Consider the following 21,802-nt stretch of genomic DNA (forward strand, 5'->3'; position numbering starts at 1 on the left):
TCTGAGAAGATGCTTTGTAATGTTTCGATGTTTTGGATTCTGCAAAGATTTGTTTTATGACCTAATATGTGGTCTATTCTAGAGAATGTTCCATGTGCACTAGAAAAAAAAGTATATTTTGCAGCAGTTGGGTGGAGGGTTCTGTATAAGTCAATGAGGTCAAGTTGGTTGATTGTTGTAAGTAGGTCTTCCGTGTCTCTATTGAGCTTCTTACTGGATGTCCTGTCCTTCTCCGAAAGTGGTGTGTTGAAGTCTCCTACTATAAATGTGGAGGTGTCTATCTCACTTTTCAATTCTGTTAAAATTTGATTTATGTATCTTGCAGCCCTGTCATTGGGTGCATAAATATTTAATATGGTTATGTCTTCCTGATCAATTGTCCCTTTTATCATTATATAGTGTCCTCCTTTATCCTTTGTGGCGGATTTAAGTCTAAAGTCTATTTTGTCAGAAATTAATATTGCTACTCCTCTTCTTTTTTGCTTATTGTTTGCTTGATGTATTTTTTTCCATCCTTTGAGTTTTAGTTTGTTTGTGTCTCTAAGCCTAAGGTGTGTCTCTTGTAGGCAGCATATAGATGAATCATGTTTGTTTATCCAGTCCGTGACTCTCTGTCTCTTTATTGGTGCATTTAGTCCATTTACATTCAGCGTAATTATAGATAAATAAGTTTTTCGTGCTGTCATTTTGATGCCTTTTCATGTGGGTTGTTGGCCATTTCATTTTTCCACATACTTTTTTGTGCTGAGACGGTTTTCTTAGTAGATTGTGAGATCCTTATTTTCATAATGTTTAACTTTATGTTAGTTGAGTCGTTACGTTTTTCTTGGCTTTTTTCTTGAGTTATGGAATTGTTGTTCCTTTTTGTGGTTACCTTGGTATTTACCCCTATTTTTCTAAGTAAAAACCTAACTTGTATCCTTCTATATCGCCTTGTATCACTCTCCATCTGGCAGTTTAATGCCTCCTATATTTAGTCCCTCTTTTTGATTATTGTGATCGTTTATCTATTGATTTCCATGATTTCCTGTTATGTGTATTATTTTATTTATTTATTTTTTAGAATTAATCTTAATTTGTTTGTTTTTGTGCTTTCCCTATTTGAGTTGCGTTGATATCAGGACGTTCTGTTTTGTGACCTTGTATTGTGCTGGTACCTGATATTATTGGTCATCAGGCCAAACAATCTCCTTTAGCATTTCTTGCAGTCTTGGTTTAGTTTTTGCAAATTCTCTAAACTTGTGTTTATCTGTAAATATCTTAATTTCTCCTTCATATTTCAGAGAGAGTTTTGCTGGATATATGATCCTTGGTTGGCAGTTTTTCTCGTTCAGTGCTCTGTATACGTTGTCCCATTCTCTTCTTGCCTGCATGGTTTCTGCTGAGTAGTCTGAACTTATTGATTCTCCCTTGAAGGAAACCTTTCTTTTCTCCCTGGCTGCTTTTAAAATTTTCTGTTTGTCTTTGGTTTTGGCAAGTTTGATGATAATATGTCTTGGTGTTTTTCTTTTTGGATCAGTCTTAAATGGGGTTCGATGAGCATCTTGGATAGATATCCTTTCTTCTTTCATGATGTCAGGGAAGTTTTGTGTCAGGAGTTCTTCAACTATTTTCTCTGTGTTTTCTGTCCCCCCTCCCTGTTCTGGGACTCCAATCACTCGCAAGTTATCCTTCTTGATAGAGTCCCACATGATTCTTAGGGTTTCTTCATTTTTTAAAATTATTTTATCTGATGTTTTTTCAGCTATGTTGGTGTTGATTCCCTGGTCCTCCAGAAGTCCCAGTCTACATTCTAATTGCTCGAGTCTGCTCCTCTGACTTCCTATTGGCGTTGTCAAATTCTGTAATTTTATTGTTAATCTTTTGGATTTCTACATGCTGTCTCTCTATGGATTCTTGCAACTTATTAATTTTTCCACTATGTTCTTGAATAATCTTTTTGAGTTCTTCAACAGTTTCATCAGTGTGTTCCTTGGCTTTTTCTGCAGTTAGCCTAATTTCATTTGTGATGTCCTGAAGCATTCTGTAAATTAGTTTTTTATATTCTGTATCTGATAATTCCAGGATTGTATCTTCATTTGGGAAAGATTTTGATTCTTTTGTTTGGGGGGTTGGAGAAGCTGTCATGGTCTGTTTCTTTATGTGGTTTGATATGGACTGCTGTCTCTGAGCCATCACTGGGAAACTAGTTTTTCCATGTAATCAGCTAAAAAAAAAATGCAGTCAGATCCCTATCTGAATTCTCCCTCTGGCTCAGGGTATTCGGATGTTAATGGAGACGCCTGGGGAGGGTGGGGGAGGGATCAGAGAGCTAGGAGTGTAGCACCTCAGAATATAGAGCTGATCCCCGCGTTCACACTCAGCCCGCGCCTGCCAAAATCCCGGCGGGACGGCTCCCCGGCTGGGACGCTGCTCTCCCCGCTCCAAGATCAGTCACTGCCTCCCGGGTGCTTCTCCTACTGGCTGCGCCGCTACGCCGCCCGCGCCAACCAGCTAGGCTCCCTCCCGGGATGAGTTTGGGCGGTAGGGCTGGGCCCCTTGTCTGTGCCGTCTGCCCCCCTGGGCTCTGCCCCAGATCGGGCTCTGAAGGTCACCTGCCTGGTACGCTGGCTCCTGGTTCTGAAAACGATTGCTGTCTGCCCCTATTTGTTCGTTCTCCGTCTCTAAGTCTGTGTTTGTTGTTCAGAATTTGTAGATTGTTATGTATGTGATCGATTCACTTGTTTTTCCGAGTCTTTGTTGCAAGAGGGATCTGCGGTAGCGTCCACCTAGTCTGCCATCTTGGCCCCACCCAAAGGTCAGATAGCTGATTATTAATTGTTCATATTAATGGGTCAACCTTGTGGTGGGGCACGTAAAATTGAAAAGTAATTTATTATTTGTTCTGGAATTCAACATTTGAACTTTTATCGTTGCCCATTCAGATACCTTAGTCAGTGTGCGTTGAGGGAATATTAAACTAATGTGCGAGCATTTGTAGGGTAGGGTTTACCTTCTTAATGGTTTTGGCTTAAGCTAATGCTAGGATTAGTTTGCATTCCCTGGAGAACACACTATTTAGGCAAGGTGATGGGTGGGAAAAGTGGCCCTGCAGGGAGGTATACCATTGCTAACCCACCTTATGGCAAAGGGAAGCACTTTCGGGGGATTTATAAATCCTGAGTAAGCACTTTCGGGGGATTTATAAATCCTCAGCTGAGGAAAGCGTAGGTGGATAAGACCTGGAGGGGTCTACACAAGCTATTTCAGCAAAAATCTCAGCAGTAAGACGGAGGCTTGGCAGAGTGCTAAAGGTAGACCCAGGCAGGGCAGAGCTGGCCCTCTTCCCACCGCGTGCTGGACAGAGGGAATCTCTCACTTAATTTGGAGGTTCTCTTCACTCAGCTACTTTTTATTCAGCACATACTGTTAGTTATGCTGCCCTTTAAGAACACTTAAGAATAATATGAATATTAATGCTTAAGAATTGATACTATCAAATTAAGAGTTCTGAGCCCAGGTCTGTTGAAAATGAGGAGATGATAAAACCCAGGGGTTTTATGAAGAAGAATGAATTTATTAAGATTTCTTTGAGGGAAGTGCAGTCAATATTCATGGAGATTACAAATCCGGATTTCAACTACTACACTTCCTTCCCTGTAATTACGTTGCTGAGCATTCCCTATTCATAATGTACTTAACAGAGGAGCTTAGAACGTTGAAGGCTGGAACTCAACATTTTCATGCAGAGTTGCTCCACTTCTCTCTTCACTTCCACTGGAATCTCCACAACGTACTGTCCCTCCTTCCCACTTCTTCAAAAACAGCTTTTTCGCCTCATAGTTATGAAACTAAGCATGCTCAGTGGTCTCTGCAGTGGTCAAGTGGAGACCTGTCCATATGCAGAAGACACCTCATCAGCTGGCCAGGCCCTAGTCAGCAGATGGTACAGGGGCTGTGCCTACAGGTGCTGCCTATGTGGTAAAGGAGTAACCAAGGCTAAAGGAAAAATCCTGGTGTTGATGGAGTTCCCACCTCTCTATTAGCTTGTTACTAGAAACAGCACCTGAAACGCAAGTGCATAGGATTGAGTCAATCCTGCTTCCCAGACCACGGCATACAGTCACCATTGGTCGATACCCTTGGTTTATTTTATTCTCATGCCATCTGTCTTGGAAGAAGTACAAGAGTGCTCCTTAGAAACGAGGATGGCGAGACTGTGTCTTACATACTTTGGATGTTTTGTCAGGGGGAATCAGTCCCTGGAGAAGGACATCATGCTTGGCAAAGTACGGGGTCAGCAGAAAAGAGAAAGACCCTCAAAGAGGTGGATTGACACAGTGGCTGCAACAATTTGCTCAAGCATGACAACGATTGTAAGGACGGTCCAGGATTGGGCAGTGTTTCGTTCTGTTGTGCATAGGGTTGCTATGAGTCGGAACCGACTTGACGGCTCCTAACAGCAACAAAAACATGTCATCTTCTATGCCTATTACCATTTCCAGTCCTCTCTCCCCCGCAGTCACTCCCTAATGCATTTAACATAGTTCCTTAGATAAGTATATATTTATGAAAACCATATAGTGTTTTATGTATGCTTTAAATTGGGATTCTGTGTACTTTGTAATTTGGGAGTCTGTAAAAACTGATTTGTTAATGAACAGAAGGACATAGTGCTGAGAAACTTTGTTTCCTAAAAGCATAGATTGTCAGAAACTTTGCTGTCTTAAATCTTAGCATTGAGACGGAAACATCCCACATCTGCCTAGAGAACCTGAGTCACTCTGACACAGAGAAGCAGCCAGATGCACAACTTCATGCAAGGGGTTTCTGAACACAGTACTGCATGCTTATCTTCACTTAGTTTCTGAGGAAACAGGTTGCTGAGTCTGATTTTCAGCTCAGGCCCTTTACACACAACCCTCCTTTTATTTGAGCCTATTAAAACATTGTTGTGTTGTTGTTAGGTGCCATCGAGTTGGTTCCGACTCACAGCGACCCTATGCACAACAGAACGAAACGCTGCCCCATGCTGTCATCCTTACAATCATTGTTATGTTTGAGCTCATTGTTGCAGCCACTGTGTCAATCCACCTCATTGAGGGTCTTCCTCTTTTCCACTGACCCTGTACTCTGCCAAGCATGATGTCCTTCTCCAGGAACTCATCCCTCCTGACAACATGTCCAAAGTAAGACGCAGTCTCACCATCCTTGCTTCTAAGGAGCGTTCTGGTTGTACTTCTTCTAAGACGGATTTGTTCGTTCTTTTGGCAGTCCATGGTATATTCAATATTCCTCGCCAACGCCACAATTCAAAGGTGTCAACTCTTCTTCGGTCTTCCTTATTCACTGTCCAGCTTTCACATGCATATGATGCAATTGAAAATACCATGGCTTGGGTCAGGCACACCTTAGTCTTCAAGGTGACATCTTTGCTCTTCAACACTTTGAAGAGATCCTTTGCAGCAGATTTGCCCAACGCGTCTTTTGATTTCTTGACTGCTGCTTCTATGGCTGTTGATTGTGGATCCAAGTAAAATGAAATCCTCGACATCTTCAGTCTTTTCTCCGTTTATCATGATGTTGCTCATTGGACCAGTTGTGAGGATTTTTATTTTCTTTATGTTGAGGTGTAATCCATACTGAAGGCTGTGGTCTTTGATCTTCATTAGTAAGTGCTTCAAGTCCTCTTCACTTTCAGCAAGCAAGGTTGTGTCATCTGCATAACACCGGTTGTTAATGAACCTTCCTCCAATCTTGATGCCCCGTTCTTCTTCATATAGCCCAGCTTCTCGTATTATTTGTTCAACATACGGATTAAATAGGTGTGGTGAAAGAATACAACCCTGATGCACACCTTTCTTGACTTTAAGCCAATCAGGACGCACCAAAAGAGGATGGAAGGAATACACAGAGTCATTATATCAAAAAGAATTAGTCAATAGTCAACCATTCCAAGAGGTGGCATATGATCAGAAACCGATGGTACTGAAGGAAGAAGTCCAAGCTGCTCTGATGGCACTGGCAAAAAACAAGGCTCCAGGAATTGATGGAATATCAATTGAGAAGTTTCAACAAACAGATGCAGCGCTGGAGGTGCTCAATTGTCTATGCTAAGAAATATGGAAGACAGCTTCCTGGCCAACTGACTGGAAGAGATCCATATTTATGCCTATTCCCAAGAAAGGTGATCCAATTGAATGTGGAAATTATAGAACAATATCATTAATATCACACGCAAGCAAAATTTTGCTGAAGATCATTCAAAAACGGCTGCAGCAGTATATCGACAGGGAACTGCCAGAAATTCAGGCCGGTTTCAGAAGAGGACGTGGAACCAGGGATATCATTGCTGATGTCAAATGGATCCTGGCTGAAAGCAGAGAATACCAGAAAGATGTTTACCTGTGGTTTTTTGATTATGCAAAGGCATTTGACTGTATGGATCATAACAAACTATGAATAACACTGCGAAGAATGGGAATTCCAGAACACTTAATTGTGCTCATGAGGAACTTTTACATGGATCAAGAGGCAGTTGTTCGGACAGAACAAGGGGATTAAAACATTGCTTCATTTAAATGCTGCCTAACCCCCACCACCCTTCCCTGATATCCTAGAATAATCCTATCTTTTCCTGTGTTTGATGTCCATGTTTATGCTGGTCTCCCTTGTTGCAAGAAGCTCATAAACCTGGCTTTGTTGGACTACAGATTTGTTCCCAATGGTCTTTATTTGGTGGGTTTTATAAAAATGAGTTGTTGTTAAGTGCCAAGTTGATTTTGACTCATAATGACCTCATGTGACAGGGTAGAACTGCCCCATGGGGTTTTCAAGGCTGTAATCTTTATGGGAGCAGATTGCCAGGTCTTCTCTCCTGCAGAGCCACTGAATGGGTTCAAACTGCCAACCTTTTGGTTAGCATTGGGGTGCTTAACCGTTGCGCCACCAGGGCTCCATGCATGGTAGAACAGTGAAACCTGTGAAAGTAGGAACTTGATTGAACTACCTTCTTTTTCTGGGTCTTGCAAGTTTTCTGCCTTTGACAGGTTTCTACCGTATGCGGATTCTGGCCTTCATAGGTTTTACTGCATTAAAGAGCTCATTCTTTTCTCTCCCTTTTTAAAAAATCCACACCAATACTTTTTTTAACTGTGCTTTAGCTTCTCATTAAACAGTTAGTACACATATTGTTTTACGGCATTGGTTAACAACCCCATGACATGTCAATGTTCTTCTCGACCCTGGATTCCCTATTGCTAGCTTTCCTGTCCCCTCTTGCCTTCTAGTCCTTGCCCCTGGGCTGGTGTGCCCCTTTAGTCTTGTTTTGTTTAATGGGCCTGTCTAATCTTTGGCTAAAGGGTGAACCTTAGGAGTAAGTTCATTACTGAGCTAAAAGTGTGTCTGGGGGCCATGCTCTCGGGGTTTCCCCAGTCTCTGTCATGCCAGTAAGTTTGGTCTTTTTTTGTGAGTTAGAATTTTGTTCTAGATTTGTCTCCAACTCTGTCTGGACCCCTCTATTGTGATCCTTGTCAGAGCAGTCAGTGGTGGTAGCTGGGCACCACGTAGTTGTATTGGACTCAGTCTGGCGGAGGCTGTGGTAGTTGTGATCCATTAGTCCTTTGGACTACTCTTTCCCTTGTATCTTTAGTTTTCTTCATTCTTCCTTGCTCCCGAAGGGGTGAGACTAGTGGAGTATCCTAGATGGCCACTCACAGGCCTTTAAGACCCCAGACGCTACTCACCAAAGTAGAATGTAGAAATTTTCTTTATAAACTGTGTTATGCCAATTGAGCTAGATGTTCCCAGAGACCATGGTCCCCACAGTCCTCAGCCCAGTAATTCAGTCCCTCAGGCAGTTTGGATGTGTCTATGAAGCTTCCATGACCTTTCCTTGTACAAGTTGTGCTGGCTTCCCCAGTATTGTGTACTGTCTTACCCATCACCAAAGTTACCACTTATCTATCATCTATTTAGTCTTTTTCCATCCCCACCCTTCCCTTCCCTCATTACCATCAAAGATTTTTTTTTTTTAAGTCCACACCAGTATTTTTGTAGGATTTATTCATGCTGAGGAGCCCTGGTGGTGCAGTGGTTAAGAGCTCAGCTGCTAACCAAAAAGCCGCAGTTCGGATCTACAAGCTGCTCCTTGGAAACTCTACGGGGCAGCTCTACTCTGTTCTACGGGGTCGCTGAGTCGGAATTGACTCAACAGCAATAGGTTTAGTTTTGGTTTGATCCATGCTATGTGTAAATCTAATTCATTACTTCTAACTGCTAGATAAAATTTCATCTTACAAACACATCCAGAGCCCCCTGTTATGGATCAAATTGTGTCCCCCCGAAATGTAGATCAACTTGGCTAGGCCATGATTCTCAGCATTGTGTGGTTATCCACCATTTTGTGATCTGATGTAATTTTCCTAAGTATTGTAGATCCTAATCTTTTCCTGTGGTTAATGGAGGACAATTAGGTTATGTTAAAGAGGATTAGGGTGGGGTGCAATACCTTTAATCAGGTCACAGCCCTGATCTGATGTAAGAGGAGTTTCTCCAGGGTGTGGCCTGCGCCACCTTTTATCTTACGAGAGATTAAAGGAGAGAGAAGCAAGCAGAGAGAGGGGACCTCATGCCACCAAGAAAGAATCACTGAGAGGGGAATGTGTCCTTTGGACGCGGGGTTCCTGCACGGAGAAGCTCCTAGACTAGGGAAAGACTGATTACAAGGACTTTCCTCAGAGCTGACAGAGAGAAAGCCTCTCCTAGGAGCTTAATTTAGACTTCTAGCCTCCTAAACTGTGCGAGAATAAATTTCTCTTTGTTAAAGCCATCCACTTGTGGTATTTCTGTTATAGCAGTACTAGATAACTAAGGCACCCACACATACTAAATTTTCTTACCTATTCTTCTGGTGGTAGACACCAGGATTGCCTCCAGTTCCTTTTATTACAAACAACACTGTCAGTCCACATGCATTTTCTCTGGTAGACCTGCTTGAGAATTTCCCTGGGATATATACTCTGAAGTGAGACTGTTGAGTTGTAAAGTTGCTGTTCAGTTGATTCTGATTCATAGCGACCCTGTGGGTGTCAGAGTAGAACTTTCTCCATAGGGTTTTCAGTGGCTGATTTTTTAAAAGAAATTTTTATTGTGCTTTAGTGAAAGTTTACAAATTGTCAGTTTCTCACACAAAGACTTATATACACCTTGCTACATACTCCCAATTACTCTCCCCCAATGAGATAGCTCGCTCCCTCCCTCCACTCTCTCTTTTCATGTCCATTTCGCCAGCTTGAACGGCTGATTTTTTTGAGGTAGATCGCCAGGCCTTTCTTCCAAGGCACCTCTTGGTGGACTTGAACCTCCAACCTTTTGGCTAGTAGCTAAACATGTTAAATTGGGATTACTGTAGAGGCGTAAACCAAACAATCAAATCGGTTGCCATCAAGTCAGTTCCAACTCATAGTGACCCTATAGGACAGAGTACAACTGCTCCAGAGGGTTTCCAAGGAGTGGCTGGTGGACTCGAACTGCTGACCTTTTGGTTAGCAGTTGAGCTCTTAACCACTGTGCCACCAGGGCTCCTATATAGGTATAACCCAGAAACCCCAGGTACTTAATTTTGCTAAGTATTGTTTTATTGTCAGAGTGCTGGCTCCAACTGACATACTTGCCAGCACTTGGTATTATTATCTGCTTTCAAATATTTTTCAATTTGACAGGTATAAAGTGGTATTCCATTGTTGTTCTGATCTGTATTTTTCGAGCACAAGTGAAATTAAGCATCTTTTCTATGTTGATTACCTATTTGTTTTGCTTCCTGGAATTACCTATTAATATTCGCTCTCTCTTTAAAAAACCGGGTTCTATATTTATACAAATAAAGCATATGAGCTAATTGTTGCCCTTTTATAATTTACAATTAAGCAGAAATTAGAGAACAATGAAGTATGTACTGTGTGGTAAAATACTTCCTGTAAAAATAAACCCTAGAGAGTAGAACTGTCATGAGCTGATGTTTACAGAGGCAGTTGGGAGAGATAAGTGTGAGCAGATTCAGAAGTATAGAAAATAGGTAAGTGATGGAGGGAAGAGAAACTTCCAAACTATGACAGGCAGCCTGGACAAAGGCCAAAGGAAGAAAGGCAGTTGGTGTTCAAGAAGAAGCAAGGAAACCATCTTGAGTGGAGAATATAGTTGGGAGTAGTGGTAATTAAATTTAGATAAATGAAGCTTAATTGGCAGAAAGGTCTAGTAGGTACCTGAGCAGAGAAGTCACAGGATCAAAAGTAGCATTTTAGAAAGATCTGATTTTCTATGGCAAAGAGACCTAAAAAGTAGACTAGTGATTAGAGCAGAATGTAGGTGAAAAGGAAATGTTTACTGGAATTGAACAGAAAATATGGACTAATGTGTTAGCACTGGGCTTGGAAAGGAAAGGATAATTAGAAAGGTTTAAGAAAGAAAAGGGATTTAGTGACTCATATAGGCAATGAAAGAGTTACTGATTATTTTTAGATTTTAGTCTGAGGCATTTGAATAATTAAGACTATATTGTCTGAAATAGGATAGTCTGGGAGGGGAAATAAGCAACAGGGAGAAGGTCATAAATGGCCATGGTGTTACATTTTTAATTTCTTCTGAACAAAGTTACAGGGTGTAAGGGGAAAGGATATTGTTCCCATGTTCTGGATCTTTTTCTTTTTCCTTTGTTTTTTCCTATTATCAGACCTTTTCAGATACTATTTCACTTTTCCTTTCTGGCTTTTCTAATCACCCTTTCTACACACAAATCTCCTTGTCTCAAGTAAATGCTGTTTAACAATTTCTCCACATGCCCTCAAATCTTGAAAAACACCAACCAACCTTTTGTAAAATTTGCCACATTTTATGATACTCAAACACTATATTCCGATATGGTGATTCTAGCAAATGATACATATCATTATAGTGATTGATTTGCACATGGTTTGCTGAATGCATCTATGTCGTAGGCTTTTTGGCTAATGTAATTTGTCAAAATGCTCTCAGCAAAGTTGTTACAGTGACCATCTTCTGGGACTTGGAAATAGCCTTATTATACAGAACTCGATGTTATACACTAATGGCATTTATTAGAATGGAATTCTATATGTATTATTACTTCCGACATTAGCCTGGCTTTTTTAGCCTCCTCACAGCATGAGATTTGGGTAATTATGCTAATACTCGCTGATTCATGAGGACAACTTCCTAAAGTGCACTTAATTAACTTGGAGATTTTGTAAACAGCTGTACATGTAGGTTCCGCAAATTGTGGGAATATGTCAATCTGACATGCGTACAGTCTGCCTTCCTAACCTCATCACTTTTTGCTGAAGCTTAAAACAAAAAGCACAGACTGGTTACTTTTTGAAGCAAGGGCTTGAAGAAGATTCTGAGAAATGTTACTTTAGCCTAAATGAAGGCAGGGAAGATCCCTGTTCAGTCCAAATGACTTAGGTAGGTTGTTGCTTTTTACATGGTGTGAGGGGAAAATACTAACGTTTTTTTCTTTACCAAAGGGTACAATCTTTCCAACATGTTGCTGCAGTAGAATTTTGCCAGTCTGTTAGTCCTGCTGATCAACATTGCTCTTCAGTGGACTCTTCTGGAGGTCAGATTTCTCGTCCAGAAGGATCCATGATTTCTGTTTCCCTTCAGACCTAGCAGCTTGTTTGATTAGATATTATAGTGACTCATTGCCCTCATTTCAATGGCAATCACCTGACTTTTAACATATTTTATTAAAATCTCATTCTCCTGGCGAATAAGAGAATACTCAGACATACAGAATACGTAACCATGATTAACACTGCCATACAATAATTTACACACACCCCTCATATCTTAAGAAAACAGGATAATGAATCACATCAGAGACAAGATCAAGCTAATCAAAATGGAGACAAGAAACGTTATCAGGAAAGAACAGGAGAGAAAAAACACATCCTACTACAATTAGAAGAAACAGCAATTGCACAAAGCTAATGACAGTGGAGAATAGGGATGGTTTTTAATAATCTTCTTATTACCACTGCATAAAATCACACTCTCAGATAATTCCTAGAAACTAAGCTAGGGATTTGCATGTGGCTTCTCAAGGGTGCTGGCAAGTTCTTTTCCCTTCATTAATTTAAGCCGCAATCCTGGGTACAATCTGTTTGGGAACTAGTGAGATTATATCTAAAGATAATCAAATATTTATTGCTTAGCCTTTTCTTTGACTTCAATTGTCAGAACCTCTTCTCCAGCCTCAGCAGAAGGAGCCATGCTGATGATGAGCGATTGATCCGTAGCTCCTCTGAGTAAAACTGCCCGGCTGATCGGCGGGGGTGTTTCCTCCAGAGTAACAGGACTTGCTCTACATTTGGATGTGTCCTGTGGTTTCTCTGCTGGCTCCCTTCCTTTATCTTCATATTCTTTTCCTTTTCCTTCTCCTCCCTCAGAGTTTTCACTTTTTTTCTGGAAGGGGCAATTACAAAGAATTGGTACCAAATCAAAATCGAAGACTTCAGATTCTTTTGATTAGCATACAATGGCTAAGAATCACTGCCAAGAGAAAGACCCTCTGACTGAAGTTAATAATGAGAATCACGTCTCCCTATGTGTCTGTCGTTTGACTTAAGTTTTCTGATGTGCTGGAGAATGGGGCAGTGCTGTCACTTTTCATTTACAGGGTTGGTTTCGATTGTATTTTTTCCTTGTAAAGGAGTTCTGTTTCTATTGCTCCTCATACTCTGAATTATTAGACTTGGTGCTCAGGAGTCTTTGTTTTTGCTCTTTAAGTGTTTATTTTTTAATAAAAATAGTATTAACAAAATACTATAGAAAGTATGGTATTCCTCCTGCATAAGCTCATGGGAGAACCTCACGATGAAACTCATATCCCTTCCTTAGTACAATCTTCTCTCCATTTGTCCCATGGATGTTTAAACTATAGGTTTTGAACCTATTGTGCTTAGTATCGTATAGAGAAAGTTCATAGTAACAAATATGCTATGTTCTTTACTGATGATGCTTGGGGTCAGTTTGAGAGAGGCTTGTATGAGCTATGAGGCTATGAGTGTACACACATAAAGTTGAGAACCTTACTTAATAATACATTCACTTACATATTTCTCCACTCCCATGCAGCTTTTATACACATTGTTATTTCTACACTGATGTAAAGTGGGCATTTGGTTAACACTGCATCCCTAACTTTCACCAGTGTGTGTATGAAGAAGGAAGTCTCCTGAATGTGGCTGACTTTATATTTGCATTACCCATTTTCTGAAAGGCCCACATCTACTTGTTTCTTACAGTTTGAGAGAAAATATGATGACTGGACTCAGAAAAACTGAACCTCTGCTCTGTTTCTCAATATCTGCCCTCATAGGCTAATTAGGAGAATCAAAGAAATATCAGGCAGAAAAAAAGAAGTGAAAAACAATAACATTTGAATTCCTTCACACTTCTAGGAATTGGGAGCAAGCTCAGTGTAGGCCTGGAAGTCTGAATACCTGCGTAGCTGCTTTTTTTTTTTTTTTTTTCTCTGTCACAAGTTGTGATATTAGCCAAATTCCTTGACCTGGATCTCAGTTTCTTTATCTATAACATGAAGGGCTTGGATGAAGTCTCCAAGATCCCTTCTGGCTTAAGAATTTGTGGTGTATAATTATTTGAATATTTGTGAAAATATCATTTACTAGCTTGGTAAAATGGGTTATATATTTATACGTCTATATGTATGTCTCTCTCTACACACACACAGACACACACACACACAAACCCTCTGTAATAAACCCATGAGGATTAAGTGTGCTGATATTTGGGGAAACAGTTTTAAAAATGAGAAGTGCTACATAAAAAAAAAAAAATTTTTTTTTTTCAAAGCAGTAATTATTGGCAGTAGGCTAATCCAGACTAATCCAGTGTCTGAACTGGAATAAAAGTAAGAGCTTACTGAGTACACTTAGTCCAGTGCTCTGTCCATTACGACCTTCCACTAAGTCTGTCTTATTACCTGAGCTGTTTGTTCTCTCTTCAATTTGAGCAGCGTTGCAAGACCTGCTTTTCCTGTACCTCCAAGTAGGGCTTTAAACATTTTGGGTGTCTCTTTCTTAGGTGGGAAGAGAAAGGCATGTCCTTTTCTTGGAGAGGTTGCCTCTGTGGCATTAGCTTTCTGCTTTAGGAGCACTCTGTGAACAGGAGAAAAAAGCTATGTTAGATAGCTCTGAGAGTTCTGGCAAAATCTACCAAGAAAACCTTCTCCTAGTCTATTTTTAATAAGCACCTCAACAGACAGTTGTATCATATGGAGAAAGTTGATTACTATATCAGAATACAATTCTCCTTGTTTTAGATTTTACAAACTTAAAACCAACCCTGTTTCTAATGGAATTTTAAAGGTCGTACCTGGCTTTCTTCATGAGGAGCTTTTCAGAATCTGGATAGTGCACTAGAATTTCTTGGAGGGTCTTCTTGTCCAGCGTTAAAAGATTGGCAAAACCATGAGCCACCACATTGGCAGTTCGACGGTTTCCTCCACCTGCTGCTAAAAGGCTGCAAGAGAGAAAAATGAGTCTTTGCTACCAGTTTCACTCTTCTTCCACTAAAATCCTTTTTAAAATAAATTGCTATGTTGTCAGACATTTACACTGCTTGGAGATAGTTCCTGGGAAGTGAGGTTTTAGGTGATAATGTGGAGAGAGTCAAGATATGATGGTAATAGAAGTGGGAATAGTTTTCAACATGTATTTTCTCTTGACCTCCACCTCAGATCAAGGATTAGGAGCCATCCGTGTCCTGTCAGATTCTTCATCTCAGATTCCAGCAGTGCATAATTCCTTCGGACTAGGTATTCTCCATTTGTTTCTCTAGATCCATTGTTTGCATTTCTCCATCTTCCTTTGCTCACCAGGAAACTGGCCTTTATTGGGCTTGCCTTTTTCCTTCCATTTGGGTTCAGCCAATGGACATATTGGTAGGAAATCAGAAAGCAGGAGGAGAGTGGGGTTGGGCCATGTATTTCCTCTACCTTTCCCTGCCAGTATTTAGGTTAGCAGTGGCTGCAGTTCTTTACAAAATCTGCAGATTCTGGCATGTGGCCATCTCCTAGAATTGCAAGTAGAGCAGCCAGAGTGCATTCTGAGTCTGGTAACCATGCCTTTCTCTTGCTCCTTTCACACCTGGCTGTAGAAGCAGCTTTCTTGCTGTTGCTAGCTTTGGGATACATTGCCATTTCCTGTTGGGTACTTTTAGATTTTTCCCTCACTTCTGACCATAATCCTTCTATTAATGTCTTCTCAGTTACTTTGCATTAGTGTATCTTCAGTTTCCTACCTGGGCTCTGACTGATACAACCCTCAACATTAGATCTAAGGGGCAGCTCTTAATGATGCCCTGGTTACCTCAGGTGAACCCAATATTTTCCCCTTCTAGTCTCCTAAATCATCTTGTTTCTCAATATCATAAACTGCTCTGTAGTGTGCTCCTACACATGAAACTCCCCACTTGGAATGCCAGTGAATTCTGGGCCTTATGTCTCTCAGGGTCCTAGCAGGGTGTTTTGCATTTGGCAGGTGACTAACAAGTAGTTGGTGAGTAAATGTACATACAAATGAACAAAATAAAGGAATGAAAATTCTGTTATTCTCCAATGATCTGGAAAAAAAGTGCTGGTTTTTAAAAACAAGACAAGAAAAAGTACATTTCAAATATTTATAAAAACACCATAGGCTCTGCATTGAGAAGATAACACAATAGATCCCTTGGAACCAACAAGTTCAAAATGGAGAAAGAAGGATCATATTAATAAAAGCACAATCTCTATGGGTGAAAAGGACAGAAAAATGGCAGACAAATGACAGCTGAACTCTTAACTGCTGCTCCACCAGGGCTCTTACCTTATGCTACAGGCCTATTTATTTCAGTTCTTATTACCCATTCATCACGTCCAGCTTTAAAAAAAAAGTTAAAAGGCATGGTAAAAGGAAAGGAAAAAAAAGTCTGAAGGGTAAAACCAAGCATTAGAACCAAAGTCAAATATGACACAAATGTTGGAATTATCAGACAAGGAATTTAATTTTTTTTATGATTAATATGTCAAATCTATTCTTGAGATGGTCTCTAAATTCAGGTGGGATATAATCAAGGTCCTGTTTTGACTTTCATTAAAAAATTCATTGACTTGCGTTAATTTTCTTTAGCTTCAACCTGAACTTGCATGTGAGCAATTGATGGTCTATTCTGCAGTTGGCCCCTGGCCTTGTTCTGACTGATGATACTGAGCTTCTCTATTGTCTCCTTCTGCAGATGCAGTCAATTTGATTCCTGTGTATTCCATCTGGTGAGGTCCACGTGTATAGTTACCATTTATGTTGTTAAAAAATGATATTTCCAATTAGTAAGTGTTGGTCTTGCAAAAGTTTATCATGTGATCTCTGACGTCATTTCTATCACCAAGGCCATATTTTCCAACTACTGATCCTTCTTCCTTGTTTCCAACTTTCACATTCCAATCACCAGTAATTACCAGTGAATCCTGATTTCATCTTTGATCAATTTCAGACTGCAGAAATTGGTAAAAATCTTCAATTTGTTCATCTTTGACGAATCATGAGATGACATCAAAGACATCATACGAAAGCAAAAGGTCGTTAAAAAGAAAAGGAGACAAATGGATGTCAGAAGAGACTCTGAAACTTGCTTTTGAACGTAGAGTAGCTAAATCGAAATGAAGACAGGAAGTAAAAGAACTCAACAGAAGATTTCAAATGGCAGCTCTAGAACACAAAGCAAAGTATTATAATGACATGTGCAAAGACCTGGGATTAGAAAACCAAAAGGGAAGAACACACTTGGCATTTCTGAAGCTGAAAGAACCGAAGAAAAAATTCATGCCTCGAGTTGCAATACTGAAGGATTCTCTGGGCAAACTATTGAACGATGCAGAAAGCATCAAAAGAAGATAGAAGGAATACATGGAGTCACTGTACCAAGAAGAACTGGTCGACATGCAACTGTTTCAGGAGGTAGTATATGATCAAGAACCGCAGGTACTGAAGGAAGAGTTCAAGCTGTACTGAAGGCATTGGCAAAAAACAAGGCTTCAGGGATTGAGGGAATACCAGTTGAGATGTTTGAACAAATGGATCCAATGCTGAAAGCACTCACTCATCTATGCCAAGAAATTTGGAAGACAGCAACCTAGCCAATCAACTGAAAAAGATCCATATATGTGCCTATTCCAAGAAAGGTGATCCGATGGAATGCAGAAATTATCAAACAGTATTACTAATACCACATGCAAGTAAAATCATGCTGAAGATAATTTAAAAATGCTTACAGCAGTACATCAACAGGAAACTGCCAGAAATTCAAGCCAGATTCAGAAGAGGACAAGGAACGAGGGATATCATTGCTGATGTCAGCTGGATCTTGGCTGAAAGCAAAGAATACTGGAAAGATGTTTACCTGTGTTTTATTGACTGTGCAAAAGCATTCAACTGTGTGGACCATAACAGATTATGGATAACATTGCAAAGCATGGGAATCCCAGAATACTTAATTGTGCTCAGGCAGAACCTATACATAGACCAAGAAGGAGTTGTTTGAACAGGACAAGGAGATACTGCATGGTTTAAAATCAGAGAAGGTGTGAGTCAGGGTTGTATCCTTTCACTATACTTATTCAATTTGTATGCTGAGCAAATAATCCAAAAAGCTGGGGTATATGAAGAACAATGCAGCATCAGGATTGGAGAGAGACTCATTTACAACCTGCAATATGCAGGTGACACAACCTTGCTTGCTGAAAGTTAAGAAGACTTGAAGCACTTACTGATGAAGATTAAAGGCCACAGCCTTCAGTATGGATTGCACCTCAACATAAAGAAAACAACAATCCTTACAAATGGACCAATAAGCAACATCATAATAAGAAGAGACGAGATTGACATTGTCACAAATTTCATTTTATTTGGGTCAACAGTTAACACCTATGGAAGCAGCAGTCAAGAAATGATACAATGCATTACACTGGGCAAATGTGCTACAAAAGACCTTTTTAAAATGTTAAAAAGCAAAGTCATCACCTTAAGGGTTAAGATGTACCTGACCCAAGCCATGATATTTTCCATCGCCTCATATGCATGTGAAAGCGGGACAATGAATAAGGAAGACCTAGAAGAATTTATGGTGTTTGTGAAGAATGTTGAATATACAATGGACCACCAGAAGAACAAACAAATCTGTCCTGGAAGTACAGTTAGAATGCTCCTTAGAAGGGAGAAGAGTGAGACTTTGTCTCACTTACTTTGGATATGTTATCAGGAGGGACCAATTCCTGGAGAAGGAAATCATGCTTGGTCAGTGAAAAAGAGGAAGACCCTCAACGAGATGGTTTGACACAGGGGCTGCAACATTGAGTTCAAACATAGCAATGATTGTGAGGATGTTGCAGGACCGGGCAGTGTTATGTTCTGTTGTACATGGGTTTGCTATAAATTGGAACTGACTCGATGGCAGCTAATAATAATTAACACGCTAAGGATCTAATGGAAAAAGTAGATGCCATACAAGAATAAATGGGTAATGTAAGCAGAGAGATGGAAATTTTAAGAAAGGATCAGATGGAAATGCTAGAATATAAAACACTGTAACAGGAATAAATCACAGCTCTGATTGCCTGGTGGTACAGTGGTTAAGAGCTCAGCTGTCAACCTGAAGGTCAGCAGTTCGAATCCACCAGCTGGTCCTTGGAAACCCTATGGGGCAGTTCTACTCTGTCCTATAGGGTTGTTATGAGTTAGAATCGATTTGATTGCAATGCGTTTGGTTGTTTGGGTTTTTTTTTTTTTTTTTTTGATGGGTTTATCCGTAGACCGGACATGGTCAAGGAAAGAATCCGTGAGCTTGAAGATAAGTCAGTAGAAACTTCTCAAACTGAAATGCAAAGAGGAAAAAAATAATAATAATAATAAAAAAGGACAAAACATCAAAAACTATGGAACAATTTTGAAAGGTTTAACATCCACATAATTGTAAACCCACAAAGGGAAGAAAGAGAAAAAAGAAAAGAAATATTTGAAGTATTAGTAGCCAAGAGTGTTCCATAACAGACACCAAGCCACAGATCCAGAAAGCTGAAAGAACATCAAACAGGATAAATGTCCAAAACAACAACAAAACAAAGGCCTCACAAACCCTACTTCAAGGCATATCATATTTATTCTGTACAAAACCAAAGACGAGAAAATCTTGAAAGAAGCTAGGATGAGAGGATGAGAGGGGAACACTTTGCCTACTTCTTATCAGAAACCATGCAAGCAAGAAGAGAATGAACATATTTAAAGTGTTCAGAGAAAAAAACAAAACAAAACAAAACCCACTCACCTAGAATTCTATGTTCAGGAAAACTATCCTTTAAAAATATAGAAGGAATAAAGACTTTCTCAGAAAAACAAAAACTGAAGGAATTCATCACAGACCTCCCTGCAAGAAATGATAAAAGAAGTTCTTCAGGGAGTAGGAAAGTGATTAAGGTCAGAAGCTCAGATCTACATGAAGAAAGGAAGAGCATCGGACATGGAATAAATGATTGTAAAATAAAATCTTTTATTTTTCTTATTCTCAATGGATATAAAAGATAACTGCTTGTTTGAATAGTTATAGTAGCAATGTATTGGATTATTGCAGCATATGAATAAATAAAATGAATGACAGCAATGTCATAAGAAATGGGAGGGAAGAATTGGGATTACTGTGTTATATGGTACCTGCACTCCATGTGAAGTGGTTTAGTGTTATCAGAAGGTAGGCTTAAATCAGTTAAAATCGTATATTGAAAACTCTAGAAAATCCAATAAAATTTTTTAAAAAGGAAGTATAATTTAAAAAAAAGTATAATTAAGAGAGGTGATAAAATGGAATCATGTAAAATGCTCAATTAAAACCAGAGAAGGCAAGAAAAAGGGGAAAATATATTAACGTAAGTCCACCTTAAGGCATCAAATAGGGCCTCTTACCTGAACCTGACATTAAACATTGGTCCAGGAATATCTAGGACATTTGTAAATGGAATTACTCCCTCAAGACTGAAAGTATATACATGGAATCTGTGAATGTTGGCCACGTTAATGCCTACTTATTTTGCTCAGTGCTTTAAATTTTAATTTCTTGCTCCATGGTAGCACTTACTTTGTTCTTTACTAAGGTTCTTCCCAAGACAGACTCTTCCTTTGCGTTGTTTTTTTCTTTTAAGACAAGAAATCTATCCATCCATCCACCCACCCATACATCCCTCCCTCCCTCCCTCCCTCCTTCCCTCCACCCATCCACCCATCCATCCATCCATCCATCCATCCATCCATCCATCCATCCATCCATCCATCCATCCATCCATCCATCCATCCATCCACCCACCTAACTACCCACCTACCTACCTATCTGTCTATCATCACAATCATCTCTACTGAATCATCTACCTAACTTTCTATCTACCTTCTGACCTACCTCTCTATGAAACGGATGTTACTATTTCAAGGACAATGATTGAATAAGCCTATTTCATTCACATTTCTGTAGCCTCAAAGCAGGGTAATTCAGTAGGTAGGCAGGGCTAGATGGCATTGGGGAGCTTAATTTGGACCTTAGAGTGTCTCTGTGAGTGTCAGACTATGAAAGCAGAACGGAAATAACATATTTAAATGTCAGGTTATTTTGAGATTTCTCAAGCTTTAATTAAACTTGCCTACAGGTTACACATTTGGAGTGCTTGATGAGTTTTTGAACAGAGGAAATAGTCTGCCTGCCAGATGGATTTTGCCCAAACTCTCTCAGCAATGTTTAAAATAGCATCTTTTTTTTTTCTCTTGTCCACAAAATGCTTCTCTAGCATCCACCAATGGAAAGTTTCCCTCATTAAATAGCTTAGTAAGAAGGTCCCTAAATATTCCCAGCTCCACAAAGAGTTTCTGAATGATCACGTGCTGTAGGACAAACAGTTCAGGTTAATGTTAAATGTCCCCAGGTCATAAAATAGTGAATGGAGCAATGGCCCAGGAAACAAAGGAATTGATTCTAATGCTAGATGCCTTGACCTTAGACAATTTCTTAAGGACTTTTCTCACTTTCATTTAAATTACATAAATATTTATTAAGCACCTACTGTGTTTTCAGCACAGTGAGGTGAAGTAGGAGAAAAGGAAAATTATTAAAGCATGTGCCACGGATTGAACTGTGTATCCCAAAAATATCTGTCTACTTGGCTAGGTCGTGATTCCCAATATTGTATGACTGTCTACCATTTTGTCATCTGATGTAATTTCCCTATGTGTTGTAAATTCTATCACTGTGATGTAATAAGATGGATTAGTGGCAGTTATATTGATGAGATCTACAAGATTACACAGTGTCTTAAGCCAATTTTTTTTGAGATATAAAAGAGAGAAGTGAGCAGAGAGACATGGTGACCTCATATCACCAAGAAAGTAGTGCTGTGAGCAGAGCTCATCTTTTGGACCCAGGGTTCCTTCGCAGAGAAGCTCCTCGTCCAGGGGAAGATTGATGACAAGGACCTTCCTCTAGAGCTGACACCCTGAAGTAGGACTTCCAGCCTACCAGACTGTGAGAAAATAAATTTCTCTTTGTTAAAGCCATCAACTTGTGGTATTTCTGTTATAGCAGCACTAGGTGGCCAAGACAGCATGGTATGGTTTTGTGGAAGGAATACAGGCTTTGGGACTAGACAATGTTACCAGTTATTGTGTTTCTGAGCAAGTTACTTAATTTTACTTATAGGAAACAAGGCCATTTTTTT

The 21,802-nt window shown here is 39.8% G+C and overlaps 1 protein-coding gene across 1 annotated transcript in view; it reads right to left on the reverse strand.

Moving 5' to 3' along the window:
- Positions 1-12,030: 12,030 nt before the first annotated feature.
- The window catches only part of CNGB3 (cyclic nucleotide gated channel subunit beta 3), a 173,739-nt gene continuing 163,967 nt past the window's right edge, over positions 12,031-21,802 (reverse strand). Inside the window, exons 16-18 of the mRNA XM_010588386.3 lie at positions 14,398-14,544; positions 14,006-14,180; positions 12,031-12,462 (exon numbers count right to left, since the gene is read on the reverse strand). Of these exons, the coding sequence (XP_010586688.2) occupies positions 12,202-12,462; positions 14,006-14,180; positions 14,398-14,544 (583 nt within the window). The 3' untranslated portion in view covers positions 12,031-12,201. The remainder of the gene's footprint in view (positions 12,463-14,005; positions 14,181-14,397; positions 14,545-21,802) is intronic.

Source organism: Loxodonta africana, chromosome 14 (genome assembly GCF_030014295.1).
Source record: "Loxodonta africana isolate mLoxAfr1 chromosome 14, mLoxAfr1.hap2, whole genome shotgun sequence".
In the NCBI taxonomy this organism is placed as follows: Eukaryota; Metazoa; Chordata; class Mammalia; order Proboscidea; family Elephantidae; genus Loxodonta; species Loxodonta africana.